Source organism: Macaca fascicularis, chromosome 19 (genome assembly GCF_037993035.2).
Source record: "Macaca fascicularis isolate 582-1 chromosome 19, T2T-MFA8v1.1".
In the NCBI taxonomy this organism is placed as follows: Eukaryota; Metazoa; Chordata; class Mammalia; order Primates; family Cercopithecidae; genus Macaca; species Macaca fascicularis.
The window spans coordinates 59,008,810-59,030,871 of NC_088393.1; the positions used below are offsets into that span (position 1 = coordinate 59,008,810).

The window sequence follows — 22,062 nt, forward strand, 5'->3', positions numbered from 1 at the left end:
CCCAGGAGGCGGAGTTTGCAGTGAACCGAGATCGCGCCACTGCACTCCAGCCTGGGCGACTGAGCCAGACTCTGTCTCAAAAAAAAAAAAAAAAGAAAGAAAGAAAAGCCTGGAGACCATTAGCGTTAAAGTGAGGCTGGGGCTCCTTCCGTAGAAAGTGGGGGTGTGGCTGACAGGAAGTGGGGTAACAAAGGGGAGGTGCTGCGGTGTCCCCAGTGTTCTGTTTCTCTAAGCGTGTTCATGTGTGTAAACCACTGAGATTTGTTTTCTTGGGGGGAAGATATTTTTATCTACATGGCTTATATTTCTCCCAAAACTATTTCTAGAAAACTGACATCGGTCTAAGGAGGCTCCACCACACAGGACACTCCCAGTTCCTCCCAGCCCAGCCACACAATTACAAAAAATCTTCTGTTGAATTGAGGGGCACGTTTCTTCTGTCATGAAATCCTGCCCGTCGCTGAGGGTGGACGCCCCAGGGCTGGTGTCCTCGCTCCACATCTCCTGTTCACCTGGACCCCCGGGAGCAGAGCCTGCAGGAGCAAAGCCCCGGGGCCGGCAGAGCCCTCGTGTTCTGGAGTAACCAGGGAAGTGTGGCTGAGCGAGACATGGCTGGTGAAGAAATCCTTCGTGGCGCTGAGACAGCAGTGAGGAAAGGAGAAGTATCTTCCCTTTTGAAATCTGCCCCTTCCCTTCTGGATTTCCTCCCTTCCAAACCCCACAGTACAACAATCACAGTCTCAGTTTCCCAGACCTCCTGCGAGCCAGGCTCTCCTCTGTGTCCTTGGCGTGTATCAACAGGCGAAATCCTCACCTCCACAGCCCCGTGTCCCTCTGCTCGGTCCCCCTGAGACTGAACCCCCGACCTAGGGGAGAGTGACCCCATCCTGCCTGTGCCCCCCACTGAAGCTCCTGCTATGGACAGCTCAGAAGTCAGGAGCCTCAGTGTCTCCTCTGCACAGTGACTCCTTGGGGACAGTGTCCGGCTCTGCTGTGTTGACCTCATTGTGCAGAAAGGGGGTGCCCACCTTGTACCTGCTGGCAGGGGGAATGAGAGGCTGCCTGCTCACCCCACCTGCACCCCTGTCTCTCATGGCCCCGAGTCCCACCTCTGAGCTACACAGACATCCACAGCCTGTGACTCAGGGGTCTGGCCAGATGGGACTCATTTTCACCCTGCAGAAAATGTCACCTAAGGGGAAGAGCATTGAGAGTCAGGCAGGAAGTGGGGTGGGCCCTGCATGGGGTGGGAATCTGGGCGAGTCTGTCTCCTGCTCTGGCCTCAGGGACCCAGGAGTGAACATGGGGTAGTGGACGGTGGATGTCCCAGGGCTGACCCAGGCCTGACAGTGTCTGTGTGTGAAGTTCCTCCTCTGGGGAGGTCACTGTCCTGACCTCACCCCCGTCTTCCTGTGGGGCCTCCTCTAAGTCTTGAGCTCTCACTTCCTGAGAGAAGAGCCCTGAGGAACAGACGTTCCCTGGCGGCCCTGGCACCTCCAACCCCAGACATGCTGCTGCTGCTGCTGCTGCTGCCCCTGCTCTGGGGGAGGGAGAGGGTGGAGGGACAGAGGAATAACCAGAAGAATTACCCACTGATGATGCAGGAGTCTGTGACGGTGCAGCAGGGCCTGTGTGTCCATGTGCTTTGCTCCTTCTCCTACCCCTGGTATGGCTGGATTTCCTCTGACCCAGTTCATGGCTACTGGTTCCGGGCAGGGGCCCGTACAGACCGGGATGCTCCAGTGGCCACAAACAACCCAGCTCGGGCAGTGCGGGAGGACACTCGGGACCGATTCCACCTCCTTGGGGACCCACAGACCAAGAATTGCACCCTGAGCATCAGAGATGCCAGAAGCAGTGATGCAGGGAAGTACTTCTTTCGTGTGGAGACAGGAAAGACAAAATGGAATTATAAGTATGCCCCGCTCTCTGTGCATGTGACAGGTAAGGCACGGGCTCCAGGAAAGGCCACAGGGAAAGGTCATGGGGGCGGCAGGGAAAGGCTGGGATGGGGCCCCTGCCCCGGGAGAGGGCTGAGGGTGAAGTGAGTTGGGCTCAAGGCAGGAGCTGGACCAGAGCCTGAGTTCCCCCCAGGGCTGCACCATGGATCCTCCGTCCTGATCCTGAGTCCCCCTCTCTTCACCAGCCCTGACACACAGGCCCAACATCCTCATCCCAGGAACCCTAGAGTCCGGCTGCCCCCGGAATCTGACCTGCTCTGTGCCCTGGGCCTGTGAGCAGGGGACAGCCCCTATGATCTCCTGGATGGGGACCTCCGTGTCTCCCCTGGACCCCTCCACCACCCGCTCCTCGGTGCTCACCCTCATCCCACAGCCCCAGGACCACGGCACCAGCCTCACCTGTCAGGTGACCTTCCCTGGGGCCAGTGTGACCACGAACAAGACCATCCACCTCAACGTGTCCTGTGAGTGCTGGGCCAGGACGCCTGGGTCCCTGATGGGGTGAGCGTCAAGCCTGGACACAGGGTGCTGGGTCCCGGAATCTGGGCTGGTTGTGGGGTCAGGAGGACAATGGCTCTGTCTTCCCTGTTTATGCGGCTCCTGGGGACAGACAGGGCCAGTGTTCCCAGCCCACAGTGATGCGGGTCTCCATATCTTTCTGTCCCAGACCCCCCTCAGAACTTGACCATGACTGTCTTCCAAGGAAATGACACAGGTAGGATGGAGCCCCCTCCCTGGGGCTGGAGGTGCAGGGCCTTCAGGTCAGGATGGGGCTGGGTTATTCCTCAACCTGAACTCACTTTGGGAAACAGAGATGCCCTTGTGGGTGAACTCAGGGCCCCTCTGTGTCCTTAGGCCCCAGGGCCGCCTGTTCCCATCCTCCCATCACCACTCTTGGACCCCCCACACACACACCTCCCTTCGGCCTCAAACAAGAACAGGGTGGCATTCACACAGCAGGGCCAGGCTCTGAGGTTCCTTCTCATGCATCTCCTGAATACACCTCCACCCTTACCTGTTTATTTCCGATAGTTCTGATATAAGTACTTCTGGACAGGTGATAAATGCCCATGGGCAAAAATTCAAATTGCAGAGCAGAGTCTGTCCTCCGATGCCTGCCCCCTACCCAGAACCAGCCACTGTCCATCCAGGCTGCCCTGAGCCTTGGTGTGTGCACCTGGAGGATCAGAGGCGGTTTGGTGTCCGTAGTGAGACGGTCCGCACCCTCCTCTAGGGCTGTGTGTGATTCCGCTGCACGGATGGACTCTGATTTTGTGGCATCTCCTAATGGAAGATCATGGCACTCATTTTATCCTATGGCAGGAACACGGCAATGAACAATCTTGTATCTACTTCCACAGGAATATCTAAGTCTGTGGGTTAAGTTCCTAAAAGCAAAATGTAGCTACGTTATGTGTTCACATTCCCGACAGTGAGTGGTGGAAGTGCATGTGTCTGGAACTTCAGTCTATGTCTGTGTGTCAGTTGCTGTCATCAGTCCCTTTCTGTATCCTTTCTTTTTCTCCAGATCTATGTACTTCTCTGACCCTCTGTCTCTTTTTCTACAGTATCCATAGTCCTGGGAAATGGCTCATCTGTTTCAGTCCCAGAGGGCCCGTCTCTGCGCCTGGTCTGTGCAGTTGACAGCAATCCGCCTGCCAGGCTGAGCCTGAGCTGGGGAGGCCTGACCCTGTGCCCTTCACAGCCCTCAAACCCGGGGGTGCTGGAGCTGCCTCGGGTGCACCTGAGGGATGAAGAGGAGTTCACCTGCAGAGCTCAGAACCTTCTGGGCTCTCAGCAGGTCTCCCTGAACGTCTCCCTGCAGAGTGAGTGCACCGGTGTGCTGGGGAGGGGCTGGAGGAGGAGAACACCCCTTCTCCACCCTCAGTGACCACTGAGCGGCCCCCTGACCTTCAGAGAGGAGCCCCGCTCTGGTCTGTGCTCAGCTGTGAGCACTTTCCTGGGACCCGCAGCACCACCGTCCTCTTCCTGTCAGGGAAGGGTTGTGGGGTGGGGAGAGGGCAGGTGTGGATCTCAGAGGGGAGAGGATGGGGCCTGGACAGGTGTGTTTAGGGAGACAAGCGTCTTTCTTTGCAGGGCTGAACTGGAGTCACACAACGGAGGTACTTGCCTTGAGCATCAGATTAAAAAAAAAAAGAAAAAGCCCAACAAGTTAGCAATCAAATGAAATCATACAGCAATGCAATCATCTTTTAAAAACAGTACAAATTGAATGCAAAACAAATTCATTGATGGATAAAATATTAACATCGTAAAGAAAAAAAAAAAAGGAATGGCTGGCACTTGCATGCCTCACTGGCCTCAGGGAGAGTCTCTCCATGTCCTCCTCTCTCTCATTTCTGTTCTTTGTGTCTGGGAAGGGGAAGTGGAAATAGACGTATAGGACCCTACAGGAAGTGGGAGGAGGAGGAGAAGAGACCCAATTCTCTGTGATATATCACAAAAATAACTCCAATCTGTCAACAGGTAAAGCCACATCGGGACTGACTCAGGGGGCGGTCGGAGCTGGAGCCACAGCCCTGGTCTTCCTGTCCTTCTGCGTCATCTTCGTCGTGTGAGCGTGGACCTTAGGAAGGGAGGGAGAGCCCTGGGGGAGGGCGGGCTGGGAGCTGGATCCCTGAAGCCAGAGCTGGAGGGACCCGGATGGGTCAAGAGCTCGGGGCAAGAAGGAGGTCACAGGTGCATGGTGAGAATTCCATGTGGGCCTGTGTTTGAGGAGCTTTGAGTCTGTGGCAAACCTTGGTACCCACTGTCCAGGAGAAGAGAGTCTCTATTCTCAACCTTGGGGTCTCTAAGACTGGACCACTGCTTTCCCACCTCAGTCACCCCTGCAGTCTCTTAATAGGAAACACATGGGGGGTACCTGGTCTGCCCACTGCACCCCGATCTGACCACACTGAAAGGCTGTCTGGTCTCTTCACTCAGAGTGAGGTCCTGCAGGAAGAAATCAGCAAGGCCAGTCGCGGGCGTGGGGGATGTGGGCATAGAGGATGCAAACGCCGTCAGGGGCTCAGCCTCTCAGGTGAGTGCTGTGGACTCTCCACAGCCAGCATCCAGCCTGGACACCTCCCACAGGATGACCCCCAGGACTAATCAGCTGGGCACAGCCAAAGTTACCTCCTCTCTGTTCTTCCTTTCTTCTCTGTAGCCCCAAATTCACAATGTTTGGTTGGTTTCCTCCCCTAAGAACAGCTTGCATTGTCCCTACCCCCATCCTGACCCTTCATTGCTGAGGCCTGAGGATCTCTGTCTTTTGCTCCCTCACTTCCTTGCTTGTCACCTCTCCTTTCCTGACTGGGGGGACTGTCCAGAAGGCATCATCGTCCAGTTCCTCTGCATTTGAACAGCTGTTCCCCGACCCCTCGATACCGTCTAGAGCAGAAGCCAGCAAATATTATCTGTAAGCGACAGATAGAAACTATTTTTGGCTTCATGGGCCACACAGTCTCATTGCAGCTCCTCATATCTGCTGTTGTAGCGAGAAAGAAGCCATATACCCTGTGTAAAGAAATGAATATGGCTGTGTGCCAATAAAACTTTATTCACAAACATAAAGAGTGGGCTGGATATAACTCAAATACTGTAGTTTGACAACCCCTGATCTAGAGTAAAAATCCCAAACTCTATAGCCTGCAGCAGTGCACATTTTGACCTTTTTTTTTTTTTTTTTTTTTTGAGTTGGAGTCTTGCTCTGTCGCCCAGGCTGGAGTGCGGTGGCGCGATCTCTGCTCACTGCAAGCTCTGCCTCCCAGGTTCAAGCCATTCTCCTGCCTTAGCCTCCGGAGTGGCTGGGACTACAGGCGCCCACCGCCACGTCTGGCTAATTTTTTGGTATTTATAGTAAAGACAGGGTTTCACCGTGTTAGCCAGGATGGTGTCGATCTCCTGACCTTGTAGTCCGCCCGCCTCAGCCTCCTCAAGTGCTGGGATTACAGGCGTGAGCCACCGTGCCTGGCCACATTCTGACCTTTTAAGCACCTACCTCTCCACTAGGGCAAGAACAAGGGTGAAGTGAGTGAGGCTCTTGCCTCAAGTGCATTTTTTTTTTTTTTTTTTTTTTTGAGACGGAGTCTCACTCTGTCGCCCAGGCTGGAGTGCAGTGGCCGGATCTCAGCTCACTGCAAGCTCCGCCTCCCGGGTTCACGCCATTCTCCTGCCTCAGCCTCCCGAGTAGCTGGGACTATAGGCGCCCGCCACCTCGCCCGGCTAGTTTTTTGTACTTTTTAGTAGAGACGGGGTTTCACCGTGTTAGCCAGGATGGTCTCGATCTCCCGACCTTGTGATCCGCCCGTCTCGGCCTCCCAAAGTGCTGGGATTACAGGCTTGAGCCACCGCGCCCGGCCAAGTGCATTTTTTTGTTTGTTTGTTTTTGTTTTTTTGAGATGGAGTCTCGCTCTGTCACCCAGGCTGTAGTGCAGTGGCACAATCTTGGCTCACTGCAACCTCCACCTCCTAGGTTCAAGCGATTCGCCTGCCTCAGTCTCCTGAGTAGCTGAGATTACAGGTGTCCACCACCACACTTGGCTAATTTTGTATTTTTAGTAGAGACAGGGTTTCACCAAGTTGGCCAGGCTGCTCTTGAACTCCTGACCTCAAGCGATCCGCCCGCCTCAGCCTCGTAAAGTGCTGGGATTACAGGCGTGAGTCACTGCGCCCAGCCTCTCTGTTCTGCTCTGACTCCCTTCTCTCTCCCATGTCTCAGGGGTCCCTGACTGAACCCTGGGCAGAAGACAGTCCCCCAGACCAGCCTCCCCCAGCTTCTGCCCGCTCCTCAGTGGGGGAAGAAGAGCTCCAGTATGCATCCCTCAGCTTCCAGACGGTGAAGCCTCGGGACTTGCAGGGACAGGAGGCCACTAACACCGAGTACTCGGAGATCAAGATCCACAAATGAGAAACTGCAGAGACTCAGCCTGATTGAGCGATCACAGCCCCTCCAGGCAAGGGAGAAGTCAGAAGCTGGTTCTTGTAGAATTAACAGCCCTCAAAGTGATGAGCTAGGCACGTAGTGAAAAGCACACAGGCTTTGGAGTCAAAGTATCGCCAACCTGAATCCACACTGTGCCGTCCTTTTTATTTTTTTGACTAAAAGACAGACAAATTCCTACCTCTCTGTACCTTGGTTTCCTGCTCTGGAAAACAGGAGTGAGAAGCCCTACTTGCAAGGTTGTGGTGATCATTCCAGGAGCCACATCCCATCAGAGCTCCTGGCACAGGTGTATGCTGAGCATTGATGAATCGCTGTGCTTTGAACACAAAGGTCCTGCTGAGAACCTCTCCTGATTCTGGTGGCAACTGGTACCTATATGTCTGTGTCACTTGCCTGCAAAATAGTGATTCTGCAATTTTCCAGGAAAGGACCTCAGCCTGCAAATCAGGTCTGGGTAGCATCTGGATCCTGCCCACCTCTTCGGCCTCATCTCCCCTCCTTGTGACTGCTAGGCCTCCTTGCTCTCTGTAGTCTACGTATTGTGCACAGTCCAGTGGGAGTCTTTAGGACACACTGAGCTCTCTCTGCGCTGCTCACAGCCCATCCATGGCTCCTGGATCCTGAACCTCCGATGACATCCTCTTCATGACATCACTCTCCAACCTCAGTCCACTCCTCCATCCTCACCACTGAACCCACTGGTCCCTCTGGCCTTTTCCAAATCATTTGCAACATGTCCTGTTGGTTCATACCTCAGTCCTTGAACACTGGGGACCCTCCTCCTAGAATGCCCTCCTCCTGGGCCTTCATCTGCCTCCGTCTTTGAAAATGGAGTTCAAGGATTGGACTTCGGGGTTGAGCTGAGGGAGACAGTGAAGCAGCAGCTCATGATCTCCCTCCTCTAAAGCCAGACCCAGGGAATGAGAAACGTTTCCAAAGAGTCAAAGGATCATCTGGCAAATTAAACATGATCCAAAAAAATTCACCTACGTGCAGCACCCGAACGAGGAAAGGAACGTCTCACAACAGTCACTTTATGCAGTAGCCCTGATGAGAAGGAATCAAAGGACTGGAGGAGGCACTAACACTTCCCTAAATCTGGACTCTTGCCCATTTACGGCAGCATCAAAAAACCGTAAAGTACAAAGGAACAATTTTTTTAAAATCACGGCCGGGCACGGTGGCTCACGCCTGTAATCCCAGCACTTTGGGAGGCCGAGGTGGGCGGATCACAAGGTCAGGAGATCGAGACCATCCTGGCTAACACGGTGAAACCCCGTCTTTACTAAATATACAAAAATTAGCCGGGTGTGGTGGCGGGTACCTGTAGTCCCAGCTACTCTGAAGGTTGAGGCAGGAGAATGGCGTGAACCCGGGAGTCAGAGCTTGCAGTGAGCCGAGATCGTGCCACCACACTCTAGCGTGGGTGACAGAGCAAGATTCCATCTCAAAAAATTAAAAAAAAAAAAAAAATCATATGCGAGCTGGGTGTGGTGGCTCACGCCTGTCATCCCAACACTTTGGGAGGCTGAGGCAGGTGAATCTCTTCAGGTCAGGAGTTCAAGACCAGCCTGGCCAACATGGTGAAACCCCATCTCTACTAAAAATACAAAAATTAACCAGGTGAGGTGGTGTATGCCTGTAGTCCCTGCTACTTGGGAGGCTGAGGCAGGAGAATTGCTTGAACCCGGGAGGCAGAGGTTGCAGTGAGCTGAGATCGTGTCATTGTACTCTAGCCTGGGCGACAGAGCAAGAGTCTGTCTCAAAAAAAAAAAAAAAAAAAAAAAAAAATCCTATGCTATGGTTTGGATATGGTTTGTTAGGCCCTGCCAAACCTCCTGTTGATATTTGATGCCCAGCGTTGGAGGTGGGGCCAAATGGGTGGTGTTCAGGTCCTGGGATTGGATCCCTCATGAATGGCTTGGTGCTGTCTTCAAGGTAATGAGGGAGTTCTCACTCTGTTACTTCCTGTGAGAGTTTCTCCAAGAGCTGGTTGTTAAAAAGACATTGGAACCTCCCCTCCCCAGCCCACGCTCCCTCTCTTGCCATATTGTCTGCACCTGCAGACTTCCTTTTGCCTTCCACCAGGAGTGGAAGCTTCCTGAGACCTCACCAGAAGCAAAGGCTGGTGCCAAGCACATGGTGCAGAACCGTGAGTCAAATAAACTGTTGGGGGGTGCACGGCAACCTATTCAAGCTTATGTACAAGGCATTTGAGGTCGAGGCATGGAAAAATACTGAGGCATTATGTGTATGTTGTTTGTGCATGAGACTGTAACTCCTTGACCCTGAAAACAGGGAAAGGAACGGAATGTGTGATAAGGAGCACTGAAAACAGCCTCCTGAGAATGTAGTCTGAATGTCTTCGCAAGGCCATATGTGTCTCCTGACCCAACCGCAAAAGGCCATCTGGTGGACGTTTTGGTTTAACAAGCCCTTTCAATAAATACTTGGCGGACGGATTCTGGGGCAGCACCCTTCCAGAGATGCTGCTCCGGCCTCCCGCTCAGCTGGAATTGTCTGAGTACTTCATTCTTGGCGTTCACTGCAGCCAGAAGCTGCATAAACCTCTTTTCTTTATAAACTACCCAGCCTCAGATATTACTCTATAGCAACACAAATGAACTAAAAGAACATGGAATGCTTCTGTACTGATAAATATAGAGCATTTTTGAGAGACTTAAGGAAGGCCCAAATGAAGGAAGAAATATATCACATTCATGAATTGGAAGACAAAAATGGTTAAACTGTCAGTTGTCTGCATATTGATTTAGGTAATCCCCGTCAAAATTCCTATGTGTGTGTATATATATTATATATGTATGTGTGTATATGTATGTATATATAAGTATATATGAGTGTATATGTATGTATATTATAAATATAAGTTTATATATATACACATATATAGTTATAGATTGATAAATTGTTTCTAAAATTTATATAAACACATAAAGGCCTAGAATAACCAAATCATTGTGATAAGAAACACATTTAGAGAAGTCAGACTTTAATAATACAGAGAGCGTGATGTGGACTAGAATACAGTCTACAAATAGACCCACACATATACAATCAATTGAATAGCATCAAGTCTATTCAATTGGGACAGGAAAGACTTTTAATAAATGTTGGTGGGTGGCCGGGTGCGGTGGCTCACACTTGTAATCCCAGCACTTTGGGAGGCTGAGGTGGGTGGATCACTTGAGGTCAGGAGTTCGAGACCAGCCTGGATAACATGGTGAAACACCATCTCTACAAAAAAATACAAAAAAAAAAAAAATTGTCTAGTACCTGTAATCCCAGGTACTAGGGAGGCTGAAGCAGGAGAATTGCTTGAACCCGAGAGGCGGAGGTTGCAGTGAGCCGAGATTGTGCCACTGCACTCCAGCCTGGCAACAGAGTGAGACCCCATCTTGAAAATAAATAAATAAAAGATAAATGTTAGTGGGACAAATGAAATTAGGGTTGGTAAAAATGAGCATTGAGCCCTTTCTCACATCACACACAAAAAATTAGCCTGAAGCCAATCATAAACTTAAAAGTGGAGACTATAATGTTTGTATGACTATGCTGTTCGATATGGTAACCACTAGCCACGTGTGGCTACTGAGCACTTGAAATGTCCTACATTTAGTGAGAAAATAATATAAAAATCTAATTAATTAATATTTAAAATTGATTACATATTGATAGGATGCTACTTTGGATGTATCAGGTTAAATAAAATATTATTGAGACTGGGTGTGGTGGCTCACGCCTGTAATCCCAGCACTTTGGGAGGCCAAGGCAGGCAGATCACGAGGTCAAGAGATTGAGACCATCCTGGCTAACACAGTGAAACCCCATCTCTACTAAAAATACAAAAAATTAGATGGGCAAGGTGGCAGGTGCCTGTAGTCCCAGCTACTTGGGAGGCTGAGGCACGAGAATGGCGTGAACCGGGGAGACGGAGCTTGCAGTGAGCCAAGATCGTGCCACTGCACTCCAACTTGGCGACAGAGTGAGACTCCATCTCAAAAAAGAAAAAAAAAAAAAAAAAAAAAAAAAAAATATATATATATATATATATATATATATATATAATTGAAAGTAATTTCACCTGTTTCTTGTTGCTTTTTTGTTGTGGCTGCTAAAAAAAATTAACATTACATATGTGGCTTACATTTTATTTCTCCTGAACAGTGCTGCTCTAGAAGAAAAATTAGACGGTATCTATGGGTATCCAATAATTGCTTAGAACACATTCAAAATGTCAAGTGTGAAAGAAAGTATATAAATGAGACCTCACCTAAATTGAAAACATCCCTGTTCCTCAAAACATATGATTAAGGAAATGAAAAGGCAAGCCACATCTGGGAGAGAATTTTATACATGTAATTTATAATATATGCCTAAACAAAGGCTTGAGGGACCCTCCCGCCTCAGTCTCCCGAGCAGCTGGGATTACAGACATGTGGCAGCACACCTGGCTAACTTTGGTTTTGCAGAGGCAGGGGCTCATTATGCTGCCCAGGTTGGTTTTGAACTCCTGGCATCAGGCAATCCTTCCACCTCGGCCTCCCAAAGTACTGGAATTAGAGGCATGAGCCACTGTGCCTGGACAGTCAATCATGTGCCAATTTCAATCATGGGCAAAAAGGCTTGATGATATATTCCACAAGAGAAAAGATGCAAATTCCAGCGAGTACGTGAAAAGGTTTTGAACACCACTGACATCAGGAGATAAAAATTGAAGTCACCATGAGATGCCCTACCACATCTCCTGGAATGGCTAAAATTACAAAGCTCGACTGCACCAAATGTTGGAGAGGATGTGGAGGAAATGGAAATCTCATATATTTCCTGTGGAGATGCAAGTAGTACGACCATTTTGAAAAAAAAAAAGTGGCAGTTTTGTAGACAGTTTCACACACTATATCAACCCGATGGCCCAACAATTCTGCTGCCAGGTACTCACTCAAGAAGGGTGAAAGCAAAACTCTACATAAAGACCTGGACATGAACACTTCTAGCAGCATTATTTATAATAGCCAAAAGGTGGTATCAACTCAAATACCCATCAACAGGTGAACAAATAACCACAGTGTGGTGTTTCCATGTAACGGCATAATACTCATCAATATATAATAACAAACAATATATAACACATGCAATAGCTTGAATAAATTAGGAGAGATGGGGTTTCACCATGTTGGCCAGGATGGTCTTGATCTCTTGACGCTGTGATCCACCTGCCTCTGCCTCCCAAAGTGCTGGGATTATAGGCGTGAACCACCACGCCCAGCCAGTCCTGGGAATATTCTGTATCTTCATTGGGATAGTGATTACGTGGTTATGTATTTATCAAAACACATTGAATTATGCAAATAAAATCTATGTATTTCACTGTATGTAAATTTACCTTTCATGAAAGAGAAATCAAAAACTCTTAAATGATGAAAGGTTTTTGTTCCCTCTTTTTTACTAGACTAGCTAGTGATCTATCAATCTTATCTGTTCTTTCAAAGAGCCAACTTTTGGGTATGTTGATTTTTGTATGAATTTTCATATCTCAATTTTATTCACTTCAGCTCTGATTTTGGTTATTTGTTTTCTTCTGCTAGCTTTGGGGTTGACTTGCTCTTGTTTTTCTAATTCTTCTAGGTGTAATGTTATGTTGCTAATTTGAGATCTTTCTAACTTTTTGATATGGGTATTCCGGAACATTGCATCTTTGCTTTCCTGGATGCTAGGACCAAACTGGACTAGAGTAAATTATGTGGTTCCTTCTGTCCCAAAGAAAGATGTATTTTTAACTCAGGAGCTACGTCAGCCCCATCTGGCTATATTAAGCATCCCTGTTTCCTCCGCGTCTCATGCTGGACTCTGTGCAAAAGGGACAGCCAGTGAAAGCATTATTGATATGTCAATATTGAGATGTGAGAATTTGATCCTGTCATTATGTTGTTAGCTGGTTGTTATGTAGACTTGATTGTATAGTTGCTTTATAATGTCAGTGGGTTATATATTTAACCACTTAACACCTTTCTGTGGTGGCATGTAACATTCTTTCACTTCTGTGTTTGGCACTCCCTTAAAGATCTCTCATAAGTCAGGTCCGGTGGTGATGAATTTTTTTAGTTTTTGTTTGTCTGAAAGGGATTTTATTTCTCCTTCGTTTATGAAGCTTAGTTTGGCAGGGTATGAAATTCTTGGCTGGAATTTGTTTTCTTTAAGAATGCTAAATATAGGCCCCGTATGTCTTTGACTTACATGATTTCTGCTAAAAGCTCTTCTGTTAGCCTGATGGGGTTCCCTTTGTACATGACCTGCCTCTTCCTTTCAGCTGTATTTAATATTTTTTCTTTCATGTGAACCTTAGAAAATCTAATGACTATGTGTTTTGGGGATGGTAATCTTGTATAGTATCTTGCTGGGGTTCTCTGAATTTCCTGAATTTATATGTCAACCTCTCTAGCAAGGTTGGGGACATTTTTGTGGATGATATCCTCAAATATGTTTTACAAGTTGCTGGGTCTCTCTTTTTCCAGGATTCCAGTGGGCCGCACGTTTGGTCTCTTTATATAATCCCATATTTCTTGGAGGTTTTCATCATTTTTTTTAAATTCTTTTTTTTATTATTATTTTTGTCTGATTGGGTTGATTCAAAGAACTGGTCTTTGAGCTCTGAGATTCTTTTCTCAGCTTAATCTCTTCTGATGTTAATACTTCTACTTGCATTATGAAATTTTTGCAGTTTTTCAACTCTAACAGATCAGTTTGGTTCTCTCTTAAAACGGTTATTTTATCTTTCAGATCTTGAATCATTTTATTGGATTTCCTACATTCCTTGGACTTGGTTTTCGAGTTTCTCCTGAATCTCGGTGATCTCTGTTGCCAGATTCTGAATTCTATGTCTGTCATTTCAGACTCATTAAGAACATTGCTGGGGAGATTGTGTGGTCACTTGAAGCTAAAATACTCTGGCTTTTGGATGTGTCAGATTTCTTTCACTGGTTCTTTCTCATCTGTGTGGGCTGATGTTCCTTTAATCGCTGCTGTCCTTTGGATAGGGCTCTTTGCTTTTATATTCTCTGATGCCCTTGAGGGTTTCACAGTGGTATAAATTGGGCTTAGACAACTGCATTTGTTTCTGGATGATTTCAAGGGGCCCAGGCTCAACTCAGCACTCCTAAGCTGCATGCTCTAACCACGGGGAGCTGGGACCTGGCCCATGGCTTTTTTTTTTTTTTTTTTTTTTTCCTGGCCCCTCAAGGTTAAGAACCTCCTATGCTGGAACAACCAAGGTGTTCAGGGTCCACTGGCAACAACAGTCCAATAGGGGTTGCTGACAAAGCATTTTGGCAGGGTGGCCGTGGGTGATGGGAGTTCTTGAACGTGGTGTGCATCAGCTGCAGGGTGGCTGTGGGTCTTGTGAACTTGCTTGCTAATGTTCTGCCTAAGATCACATTATAAAAGACTAACTTGTGCCTCATTCTCTCTCTCGCTGTCTCTTGCTTTCTCACTTTGATGAAGCTGGAGGTCATGTTGTGAGCTACCTATGGAGAAGACCGTGGTTTCATAACAAAGCTGATTGAATAGCAAATGTTATTTTCTAGGCAAAAAAAAAATTAAGTGGCAAGTTCTTCTGAATATGCAAGGCAGAAATAATTCCAGTGTTTCATAAACTCTTTCAAGTACGAAAGACACATCGGCCGGGGTGACTCTGGGGAGTTTTTTGCTTTCTCTGTTCCTCACTGAGATCTACATGGACGGGAAGGGAAAAACGCTCATCTCCAGAAACCTCCCACCTCTGGCACCCAGTCTGAAGTTGCATTTATGTGAGTGATTACCATTTTGCCCCTACCCACTGGCTTCCTGTTGGGATTACTCTTGTTTTTTCAAGCCAGCTCCTCCCACGCTGAGGGAACTAGTGATAAGACAGCCCCAGGAAAGTGCCTGACACGTATTCCCTGAGCTGCCCCTTCCCTTCCACGTGCTTCTTGAGTGAGCACATCCACCCTGTGGCTCAGCTGTGAGCCCTGCCCTGGTGTCTCTCCCACTTTCTGCCCCTTGAGCCTCTTCTTGGACATGGTGTCTCCATCCCCACCCCCCCTCCAGTTATCCCAGTCAGGACCAGGACTTATTCCAGTTGCCTCCTGTTTTCAACCACCCCACTCATGAGTCAGGGGTTCCTGTAAACTTCACTTCCCCAAAAATGTCTGCCATCATGCCCTTCCTCCTCCCTCCATTCCCTGTCTCCTTCCCTCCATCGGCATGGCCAGGCCCTTTTTGGTCTTGACCATTGCTCCACTTCCCACCCAACGTCCTGGTCTGAAGCCTCTCGCCTCCTTGCTGTGGCCCTCACAGCACAAGCCCTGAAAAATTTTCCTGCAGCCAGAGCTGACGCTGCCTCTTCCCTGCTCAGAGCCCTCTCTGGTTCCCTGGAACCCTTAGTCCAAGCTCCTCAGCTGATCATGTCCCAGCACCTCCAATCTCCCCCTGGAAGACCCCAGACATATTTGCAGGGCCCTTCATCTGCCAGGCTGTCTCACGGCCTGTGCTTTTTCCCCTCCACCTGAGGTGCCCTTAGCCACCTGTTAATATGACCAACTCCCCCACTAGTCTCAGCTCAGCCTCTTTCCCTGCGGGGTCTTTCAGCTTTCTGAACACCTGGATTTGCATTCGTGAGTATGTGTCACACAGTCAGGTGTCTCCTCTTTCTGTTTGCGTGGGGTTGTGGGAGAGACGGCCTCTCAGCTCCACCCTCCCTGCTCTCACTGTCTTCCTCACTCAGCCCTGAAGACCCTGAGCAATGGCACCTCGCTGCCTGTCCTGGAGGGTCAGTCCCTGGGCCTGGTCTGTGTGACTGACAACAACTCCCCTGCCTCACTGAGCTGGTGTCAGGAGGGAAAATCGCTGAATCTCTCCTGGCTCCCAGCAACTGGGACCCTGGAGCTGCCCCAGAAACGGACTGGAGGTGGAGGGGACCTCGCTGTGAGGCTCAGCACCCCCTGGGCTCCCGGCACATTTCCCTGAGCCTCTCTGTGCAGAGGGAGCTTCCGGACGGGTGCCGGGGCAGACTGTTGGGCTGTGAGAGGGGCCTAGACTTAGGAACAGAACCTCGCCCTCTTCTCGCCACTCCCAGGAAGCCACGCTGGGTGCAGACACGTGAGTGAAGATCAGGAGGTCTCCCAACCCTTGGTTCTCACCTAATCAAGAGGCCCTCATGGGCACTGGCTTCCCCTTCACCTATGGCCTCACCTGGCGCTACTGCTCCAGGTGAGCAGGCCTGCTCTTTTCTGGGGAAGCTGAGGATTGGCCCCCAAGTTCCAGATGGGGCTGAGCTGTCCTGTCCCGCCTGAGTTAGAATTGAAGTGGCCGATGCTAATCTGAGGCCCGTGTTGGCTCTGCGGGTGTGGAGGCCCCCAGGGGAGCAGGGCTGAGAGGCCTGACTGAGCCCCTCCTGCTCGAGATAGAACTCAGATGTGGACACCCGGCCCTGCGGGACAGATGCAGGACATCACTGTCAGCCATGGCTCAGCCCTTCTGACCACTGAGATGCTGCAGCTTCCCCTCCTGGGAGGGAGTGATTGGGCAAACACTTACCCTTTGCTGGAAATCTCAAGGCACAGCATGGGTGCTCACAATCTGAATACAGAATGAATGAATGAATGAATGAATGAAATGTCTTTCCTCATCTCATGTGAGAGACTTGACAGTTCTTCCACTCTCCAAGTAACATCAGCTTCCCCCATCCCAGCCCAGTCTGTCCTGGGCAGACAAAATTTTTTTTTTTTTTTTTTTGAGACAGAGTCTTGCTCTGTCGCCCAGGCTGGAGCGCAGTGGCCGGATCTCGGCTCACTGCAAGCTCCGCCTCCCGGGTTTACGCCATTCTCCTGCCTCAGCCTCCCGAGTAGCTGGGACTACAGGCGCCCGCCACCTCGCCTGGCTAGTTTTTTGTATTTTTTAGTAGAGACGGGGTTTCACTGTGTTAGCCAGGATGGTCTCGATCTCCTGACCTCGTGATCCGCCCGTCTCGGCCTCCCAAAGTGCTGGGATTACAGGCTTGAGCCACCGCGCCCGGCCAAGGGCAGACAAAATTAATTAAGCGTCTCCTGGGCAGACAATGGCACAGGAGACAGGGCCCAGGAGACCTGTGTGATTTGGGCAATTCACTTCCTATCTCTGTCCATTCAGGCTGCTACAACAAAATACCGCAAACTACTGGTTTATAAACAACAGAAATTCATTTCTCACAGTTCTGGGGGCTGGGAAGTCCAAGACCAAGGTGCCAGCAGGTTTGGTGTCTGGAGACCGTTTGCTTCCTCATAGTTGGTGCCTTCTCCTTATGTTCTCATGTGGTAGAAGGGCTGTACAAATTCCCTTGGGTCTCTCAGATTTGGGAACTAATCCCATTAGACTAATCCCAGAGTCCTCATAGCCTAATCGCCTCCCGAAACATTATACCTTCTAATACTATCACATGGGGATTCAAATTTCAACAAAGGAATTTTGAGGTGACATATTCAGACCATAGCACTTGTCACTGTGGACCTTAATGTCTTCCTCTCCAACTTGTGGAAGTGGGAGTAGAGGGCTTGTCAGCTCCCCTGGGTCATACGTGGTTCATAAGTTCCTCCTTTCCACAGATTCTACGGCTTCCTCAAGTCTCTCCTTCCCATTTTTTTTCTGATTTTAATTGCCAATTGGGGACTGTGGGAAAGAGATGGGCCATGGTCCAGAGCCCTTCTGAGGCAGGAGGAATAGAAAAATAAGGCAGGAGCACAGCAAAGAGAATTAAAAGTTGGATAAAGAGCAGAATAAATAAAAGCAGGAGCAGAAGCAAGGTGAGGGGACAGGTAAGCAAGAAGCAAGAGGCAGAAGTTGAGCAGCCAAAACAAAAAGTAAGATAGAGAAGCAAGCAAGGACCCCCGTGGCCAGCAGGATCTGGACCAAACCAGCAAGGGGCAGTTCTTCAGAACTAGACATGTGCATTAGAGAGAAAAAGTATCCTTAACCTGACCCTGTATGATAATCAGCTCATTAAAGCTCATGCATATGGACTGCATATTATCCATGTACTTAAAATTATGGGATTGGTCAAAGTAACTAAGCAACATACTTAACCATCAAAAAGGCAGACACTGGCCAGGCGCATTGGCTCATGCCTGTAATCCCAGCACTTCGGGAGGCCAAGGTGGGCGGATCACTTGAGGTCAGGAATTTGGGACCAGCCTGACCAACCTGGTGAAACTCCATCTCTACTAAAAACACAAAAATTAGCCAGGCATGGTGGCGGGTGCCTGTAGTCCCAGCTACTAGGAGGGCTGAGGCAGAAGAATCGCTTGAACACAGAAGGTTGAGGCTGCAGTGAGCCAAGATCATGCCACTGCACTCAAGCTTGGGTGACAGAGTGAGACTCTGTCCCCACCTCACCTCACCTCCACCCCTTCCCCCCGAAAAAGGTAGATGCTGGCTAGAGATTTAGCAACCTTGGGAAGCGAAGAAAAGCAAACATACATAAAAGGACCCTGCAGGATTCCCCATCTTGCTAACTGCATGACAGTCCCTCCTACCTACTTTCTCTCAGGCCAGGCATGGAGACAGAGTTTTCTCCTCTCTGTCCTCCCTTTCTTCTCTATGGCCCCACTTTCACCAAATCTTGTGCATTCTTCCTCCCTAAGAATGGCTAGCATTGCTCCCACCCCCAAGAATCCTAAACCCTCTCAATGCTGAGGACTGAGGATCTCTGTCTTGGACTTCCTCACCTCCCTGCCTATTGTGTCTCTTGCCCTGATGGGAGGAATTGTTCAGAAGCCATCACTGACCAGTTTCTTTGCATTTGGATGGCTGTTCCCACTTCCAACACTGTCTAGAGCAGAAGCCAGAAAACACTATCTGGAAAGGCCAGATAGGAAATATTTTTGGCTTTCTGGGCTACACAGTCTCATTGCAGCTCCTCAACTCTACTCTTATAGCAGGAAATTAGCCATAGACCATGTGTAAGTGGTTAGCTGGCTGTGTGCCAATAAAACTTTATTTATAAAAACAAGCAGTGGCTTGAATTTGTCCTAAGGGCTCTAGTTTGACAAGCTCTAACCTAGAGAAAAAGCCCAAACTTCATAACTGCAGCCCTGCACATTCTCATCTCTTAAACATCTACCTCTCCAGTAGGGCTGGAATTAGCGTGAGATGAGTGAGGTTCTGGCCTAGCGTACACAATTTAAGAAGTTGCCAAAAATCTCAGTAATTGTGACAGTTTTTTATAAAACTTTTATTTTGGGTTTGGGGGTACATGTGCAGGTTTGTTACATACATAAACTCTTGTTACAGGGGTTTGTTGTACAGATTATTTTGTCACTCAGGTACTAAGCCTAGTACCCCATAGTTATTTTTTTCTGTTCCTCTCTCTCCTCCCACCCTCCACCCTCAAGTAGGCCCCAGTGTCTGTTGTTCTCTTCTTTGTGTTCATGAGTTATCATAATTTAGCTCTCAGTTATAAGTGAGAACATGCAGTATTTGGTTTTCTGTTCCTGTGTTCATTTGCTAAGGATAATGGCCTCCAGCACCATCCATGTTCCCACAAAAGACATAATCTCATTCTTTTTTATGGCTGCACAGTATTCCATGGTGTATATGTACCATATTTTCTTTATCCATTCTATCATTGATAATTTCTTTGACTGACTTATCCTCCCCACACCACCAAACTGTGAGCTTCCTAAGGGCAGGGGCCCCATCCAAATCAAGGCCCTGTGATTCTCTCTCACTTACCCTCTTCCTGTGCATCTTATAATTCACACATAGATATTCATTTGTTTGACAGTCATTTTGCCAACTTCCCTCAATTAAAAAGTGAGCTTCAGGAGGTCAGGGCCAACACTACTATGTCCACCACAGTCCATCCAGCACCTGGCTCAGGGCCTCACATACAGAGGGCCTCAGCAGGACTGCAGGCTTTGGGGTCAGAAGGGATGGACTGGATTGGGTCCTGGCATAACAGGGAGTTTGGGCACGCTACTTTCTTCATGGGATTGTTGTGGGAAGTTAATAAGATTAATAAACACCAAACGAGGTGCTCATTAAGGGTTAAATATTGCAGGAAAGTATAAATGAAGGAGATTTCTATAATATGAACATGGGATAGAGGCAGGAACTCATGAAGTTTAATTCTATACAGAGCAATATGTCCAAACCAACCAACCAATCAAACAACTTGTGACTCTCCCTGCCTTATCCTATTTCCACTGCTCTGCTCTGACTCCCTTCTCTCTCTCCATTCAGGGTACCTTGATTGAGTCCTGGGCAGATGACAGCCCCCGACACCATGGACTGGCTGCTCCCTCCTCAGGGGAGGAAGGAGAGATCCAGTATGCATCCCTCAGCTTCCATAAGGTGGGGCCTCAGGACCTGTGGGGACAAGAGGCCACCAACAATGAGTATTCAGAGATCAAGATCCCCAAGTGAGAAACTGCAGAGACTTGGGCTTGTTTGAGGGTTCACAACCCCTCCAGTAAAGGAGTCCGAGGCTGATTCCTGTAGAATTAACAGCCCTCGAAGCTGTGCAATAGGACATCAGAGCTTATTCCTCCTGTCTAACTGAAAATGCATGCCTGCCTTTCCCCGTCCAATCAGTCCACACTCCCCGCCCCAGCCTCTGGTACCCATGATTCTCCTCTCTACTTCTCTGAGGATGTCTATTTTAGATTCCAAATATAATGAGATCGTAACGTGTTTGTTTCTCTGTGCCTGGCTCATTTCACTCAACATAACATCCTCTAAGTTCATCTGTGTTGTTTCAAATGACATAGAGTCATGTATTGAATAATTCAAAATAACTAAAAGAGAGAAGTTTAAATGTTGTCACACACACAAAAAAAGATAAATATTTGAGCTGACGCATATGCTAATCATGCTCACTTGATGGTTCCATGGTGCATCCAGGTGAGGGAGCCTCACTGGGGCTGCGTTCAGGTCACTCAGGTTCTCAGGGCAGGGCTGGAATTTAATCCCTGCCTGATTCTGAGGTATCTTCTCTCACCTGGCACTGAGTAAAGCAACCACTGGTTGGGCACCCCTTAGCCATAAGTTCGCAGCATCTCTGTTGACTCCATGGCCTCTGGTGAAGGAATCTGAGAACCTGGACATGCCAGAGCTCTCTGAGAAAGGAGGCGCCTGAAATTACAGCCCAGCTCTGCGCATGGCCTGCCCCAGCCTGCATAGCTCTGATCAGTGGATAGAGCCTCCAATGACCATGCTGCCCATGATTTCATCCCCAGGGCCCCGACTGGGTCTGCAGACCTCCCCCAGGAGCCCCCATCTCCAGACCTTGGTGTGACTGGGCTGGGTCCCTCTCTTGCCAGTCCTTTCCAGAAAGACCCTGGACCCTTTCCAGCCTCACAGGTCCTATGGAGACCCCCAGCCCTTCTCCATCACCTTCTCCTCACCTGCTTGCCCTTCTGGTCTTGTCCTTAGGTCTGGGGTGGACAGTCATGGAGGCTGATGTGCCCTATGGGGAGAAATCAGGGAAGAAGTCACATCTCAGGTCCATAAAAAACACGGGAGAGTCCTGGGTAGAGGGAGGTGAAGATGCCCAACTTCCCACCAAGTCCAAGCCCAATCCCTCCCCATGTGGGACCCTAGGAGGTGGAGGAGATGGTCTGGGGGCTTCACCTCTGCACCAAGAGTCCTCAACATCTCCATACTTTTAAAGATTTCCGAGGGCACTGGAGGAAGATGCCATTGTGTGGGGGAAAGAGGCCGCCAGGTGAAGCTGAGGAAGGAGTTGGCACTGCTGGACTAACTACCAGGGGATAGTATAACAATGTGGATGATAGTAGTAATTTACTTCACACCGACTATATGCCAGGCACTATGACAGGGTTACTTTAACCCTCCCAGCAGCCAAGCAAGACACATACTTTAACCCCATTTGCAGATGAAGAAATTCGGAGGTGCAGAGAGGTGAAGTTACTTGCCCAAAATCACACAGCAAGAACATGACAGAGGCCAATATTCACACCCACGGGAAAGTCAGTACGGGAACCTCAGGGTGGAGGTACAAGGTCCTGGCACCTGGACGTGGATAGAAATGCATGGTGTGTGTGCGTGTGTGTATGCGTGTGTGTGTATGTCTGAGTGAGTGTAACACCACATCTGTGGGGCTGT

At 49.1% G+C, this 22,062-nt stretch overlaps 1 protein-coding gene and 1 long non-coding RNA gene across 12 annotated transcripts; one reads left to right on the forward strand and one right to left on the reverse strand.

Moving 5' to 3' along the window:
• Positions 1-1,441: 1,441 nt before the first annotated feature.
• Positions 1,442-20,628, forward strand: SIGLEC9 (sialic acid binding Ig like lectin 9). Of its 11 annotated transcripts, XM_074024406.1 has the most exons (8): positions 1,442-1,666; positions 1,818-1,944; positions 2,147-2,425; positions 2,629-2,676; positions 3,530-3,787; positions 4,449-4,536; positions 4,908-5,004; positions 6,685-8,700. In XM_074024406.1, exons 3-8 carry the CDS (start codon positions 2,254-2,256, stop codon positions 6,871-6,873), a joined length of 852 nt encoding a protein of 283 aa, XP_073880507.1. In that variant the 5' UTR covers positions 1,442-1,666; positions 1,818-1,944; positions 2,147-2,253; the 3' UTR covers positions 6,874-8,700. The 11 variants fall into 11 exon arrangements, 8 of the variants coding, with proteins under 8 accessions (XP_073880507.1, XP_065390859.1, XP_005590140.3 ...); XR_012427908.1 differs by having other exon boundaries at positions 1,442-1,944; positions 2,147-2,462; positions 6,685-8,382; XM_065534787.2 differs by lacking the exon at positions 6,685-8,700 and adding an exon at positions 20,179-20,628 and having other exon boundaries at positions 1,442-1,944.
• Positions 20,031-21,403, reverse strand: LOC141406902 (uncharacterized). The gene is made up of 2 exons (XR_012427912.1): positions 21,342-21,403; positions 20,031-20,304 (listed from the first exon to the last, which is right to left on the reverse strand). It is a non-coding gene; the product is annotated as an uncharacterized lncRNA (long non-coding RNA).
• Between the last annotated feature and the right edge of the window lie 659 nt (positions 21,404-22,062).